The 4,587-nt window shown below is 41.3% G+C and overlaps 1 protein-coding gene across 1 annotated transcript in view; it reads right to left on the bottom strand.

Moving 5' to 3' along the window:
• The window catches only part of ccdc69 (coiled-coil domain containing 69), a 26,288-nt gene that overhangs the window by 871 nt on the left and 20,830 nt on the right, over positions 1–4,587 (bottom strand). Inside the window, exons 4-8 of the mRNA XM_080036194.1 lie at positions 3,764–3,851; positions 3,169–3,242; positions 1,785–1,886; positions 1,126–1,245; positions 644–741 (exon numbers count right to left, since the gene is read on the bottom strand). Of these exons, the coding sequence (XP_079892320.1) occupies positions 644–741; positions 1,126–1,245; positions 1,785–1,886; positions 3,169–3,242; positions 3,764–3,851 (482 nt within the window). The remainder of the gene's footprint in view (positions 1–643; positions 742–1,125; positions 1,246–1,784; positions 1,887–3,168; positions 3,243–3,763; positions 3,852–4,587) is intronic.

The raw sequence follows: 4,587 nt of genomic DNA, 5'->3' as shown, positions 1-4,587 counted from the left end.
CATGTCTTCTTTCATACTAGTATAAATCAAAAGGTCCAACATGTACATTCAGGTGTTTATTTGACTAAACCTTGTCTGTTTGCGTCTGTATATTTCTCCTATACGACCATCTTTAACGGACATTATCTCAACATTAGTTTTTTTCAATACTCTGATCCAAAAATCTCAACTTCTAAAGCACTTACATCAACTAAACTTTCCATAATCATTCTCAGCACTATTCTGAAGGTTATTACAGAAGGATTTGTTCATATGTTGTTCACTGTCTGATTTACGAGCAGTGTAATATGCAAACTGTACACTAGGTGGCACCACTGTCCTGTGTAATGAGTGAGGGTAGAAAAGTACTGTATGAAGCTCTGATACACACACTCACACACACAGAAAAACACAGACACACACACACACACACACAGTTAACAGTAGTAACTTACTGTATGAAGCTCAGACACACACAGACACACACAGACACACACACACACACACACACACACACACACACACACACACACACACACACACACACACACACACACACACACACACACACACACACACACACACACACACACACACACACACACACACACACACACACACACACACACACACACACACACACACACACACACAGTTAACTCACTGTATGAAGGCTTGGCAGTTGTCCATTCTGACTCTGAGGTCTTCGTTCTGTTGTAACACTGTGATGGTCTGGTCCTCCAGGGAAAGGTTCCTCTCAACCTGAATATCAAGGCATGAAGAAGAACAGTTAGTGAGGGTGTGTGTGTGTGTGGGGGGGGGGGGGGGAGAGGGTGAGGGTGTGTGTGTGAGTGAGTGAAAGAGTGAGTGAGAGTGTGTGTGAGGGTGTGTGTGTGAGGGAGAGGAGGGTGTTTGTGTGTGAGTGAGTTCCTCTCAACCTGAATATAAACACACGAAGAAGAAGAGTTAGTGAGGGTGTGTGTGTGTGTGTGTGTGTGTGTGTGTGAGTGAGTGAGTGGGTGAGTGTGTGTGTGTGTGTGTGTGTTACTGTGTGTGTGTGAGTGAGTGAGTGTATTTGAGTTCCTTGAAAATAAATGTATATTTTGTGTGTGTGTGTGTGTGTGTGTGTGTATCATGTGACCTCACCAGTTCCTCCATCATCATCAGCTTCCTGCTCGTCTCCTGCACGCGCTCAGTCTTCATCTCGATAACAAACAGCAGAGACTCCTGTTCAGACTCCCAGAATGCACCTGGGCTACCGTGGGCCTGGACACACACACACACACACACACACACACACACACACACACACACACACACACACACACAAGTTAATCATTTTGTATGGCTGTGAATACTTATGTACATGCATGTGAGTTTTTCATTTGATTATTTTTTTTTTTTTAAGATTTCAAACAAACTTCTGTCACGTCCTTATGAGGTATTATGAGTAGAATTTAGGGAAAAAAAATAATTTAATTGATTTCGTCTTCAAGGCAAGGCAAGTTTATTTCTATAGCACAATTCAAACACAAGGCCACTCAAAGTGCTTTACAGGGGCAAGATTAGAATACATAAAACACATTAGAAGACATTTAAAAGCGAATGAAAAGAAGTAAAACATTTAAATTAAATAAAAAGTACAGGTTAAAATGGAAACAGAAAAGTCTTCAGACTCGATTTAAAAGAACTGAGAGTTGCAGCAGACCTCAACAGAATGATGGGAAATTCACAGACAGACAGACAGACAGACAGACAGACAGAGACAGACAGACAGACAGACAGACAGACAGACAGACACTGACCTGGATGTTTCTCTGTAGGTCTTTCTTAAAGGTAGACTCTTCGACTCTCCTCTTCAGGTCATTGTAGAGTTGCAGCTCTGCCGTCAGCTCCGTCACTTTGATCTGAAGAAACACACAACGATTAAATATATAATCTGTTACCGTACATTTAGAAACACACACACACACACAGTATACAATCACACACACACACAATAAAATCACACACACACAGTATACAATCACACACACACACACACACAATAAAATCACACACACACACACACACACACACACACACACACACACACAGTATACACACACACAGTATACACACAGTATACACACACACACACACACAGTATACAATCACATACACAATAAAAACAGACTAAGACACACACAGAGTATAAAGTCAAACACACAAACACAGACACATTCTGTCTCACACACACACACACACACACACACACACACTGATCTACAATTAATACAGAAATATTAAATATTACTGTAAAGTTATAAACACACACGTACGCTCTCACACACACTAACAGAGAGACAGACAGACAGACACACACACACACACACACACACACACACAGACAGACACACACACTAACAGAGAGGCAGAAACAGACACACAGAAACACACAGCCAGCCAGAAAGCCAGCCAGAGACACACACACACACACACACACACACACACACACACACACACACACACACACACACACACACACACTGTGTTTTTAAAGATATTCTAGTGATGAAAACAGACATTTTAGATCAGGTGTAAACATGCAAACTGTCCATCGGGTGGCGCCACTGCCCTGTGTAAAGAGTTAAGAGTATGAATGTACTGTATGAAGCTCTGACTGACAGACAGACAGACAGACAGACAGACAGACAGACAGACAGACAGACAGACAGACAGACAGACAGACAGACTGACAGACAGACAGACAGACTGACAGACAGACACTCAAACAGTATAAAATCACACACACACAGTATAGAATCACACACACACAGTTTCACGCAATCACTCACACACACAATAAAAACAGACAAAGACACAGACAGAGTATAAAGTCAAACACACACACACAGAGAGTATAAAGTCAAACACACACACACAGAGAGTATAAAGTCAAACACACACACACAGAGAGTATAAAGTCAAACACACACACACAGAGAGTATAAAATCACACACACACACACACACACACACACACACACACACACACACACACACACACACACACACACACACACACACACACACACACACACACACACACACACACACACACACACACACACACACACACACACACACACACACACACACACACACACACACACACACACACACACACACACACACACACGTTTTTACCTTTAGTGAATTCTCTGCAGCCTGAGATTTTGCCAACAGTCGACTTTTCTCCTCTTCATGTTTCTTTTGCAACTCTGGAGAAACAACACAACCGCTATGAATCAGACCAATTTGGTCGCCCAAAAAAACATTTCATTTAGCATATTTCTGGGCTAATGGTTACATATAAATATAAAAAGATAATTAATAAAAAGGGCTAGTATCCACATCAAGATCAGTATTGGTGAATATCAAAATACAGATATCAGAATCAGATCGAATTTTTTTTTTAACCTTTATTTCTACAGGTAAATCCCATTGAGACCGAAGACTCTTTTGCAAGGGAGACCTGTTCCCATTTACACGTTACCATTCACACACACATTCATACACCGATAGCAGCAGGCTAACTATCGACATTCACACGAGGCAAGGTGGGTGAAGTGTCTTTGCCCAAGGACACAACAACTATGACACAGGCGGCAGGGCGGGGATCGAACCTCCAACCCTTTGATCATCGGCCGACCTGCTCTACCACCTGAGCCACAGTCGCCCCAGAATTTATGATTACAGAAGTTATGATTTAAATGACATTCAGGTGTGATTGTTTAGTTACCTTCCAGGTTTCTCTCATGTTCCTCTGAGACGGTTTGACTTTTCTGTTCGTGCAGAACGTTCAGATCTGCTGCCGTCTCTGTTTTCACCTGGAGATTCAAAATGAAAATTATTTTATTTTCAGTAAAAGTAAGCGAATATATAAAAGGCCAGTTGTGTGGACTCGAGCCACAGGTTGGGTGACATGAGGATTTATTTGTAGCCTCTCGTCTAAGTCATGAAAAAGGTTGTTGAAGAACATTTTTTGTGAACATAAGTTTGTGTTTATTGAATTGAATTGAATTGAAAACCTTTATTTAAACAAACTCGAAAGGCATTGAGGTTCCCCTCATTTACAACGCCGACGAGCGCACAACAAACACAACAACAACAATAACAACAGAGTGACAGAATAAAACAGAGAAACACAAAATCCTAGCAAGATAAAAAAGATCAAAAGAAATAAAGAATTACAATAAAAGAGCTTAAAAAATTAATTCAGTTAAAACAAATGCAGTGGTGATGGTGAAAATCAGAAATCATAGATTTAAAAGAAGAAAAAGTGGGGAGAATGGTCATATTGAAGTTGCTCTGAAGGGCATTCCAAGAGGTTTATAATTAGAATAATTCTTGTAACCATGTCTTGTCACTCCTAGACATACAGACAATAATTGATTGGATTTATGTAGCGCTTTATTTCTCTGTGACTCAAAGGTCTTTACAGGGTTCCAGGTTCCATTCATTCACACACAGTCATACTGGTGGTGGTAAACTGCGATAGTAGCCACAGCTGCCCTGGGGCAGACTGACGGAAGCGTGGCTGCCATTCAGCGCCTACGGCCCCTC

This window comes from Ammodytes marinus (assembly GCF_949987685.1).
Source record: "Ammodytes marinus genome assembly, chromosome: 10".
In the NCBI taxonomy this organism is placed as follows: Eukaryota; Metazoa; Chordata; class Actinopteri; order Uranoscopiformes; family Ammodytidae; genus Ammodytes; species Ammodytes marinus.
Note: the sequence above shows the minus strand (reverse complement) of the source record. Positions and strands in the feature narration are given on the sequence as shown.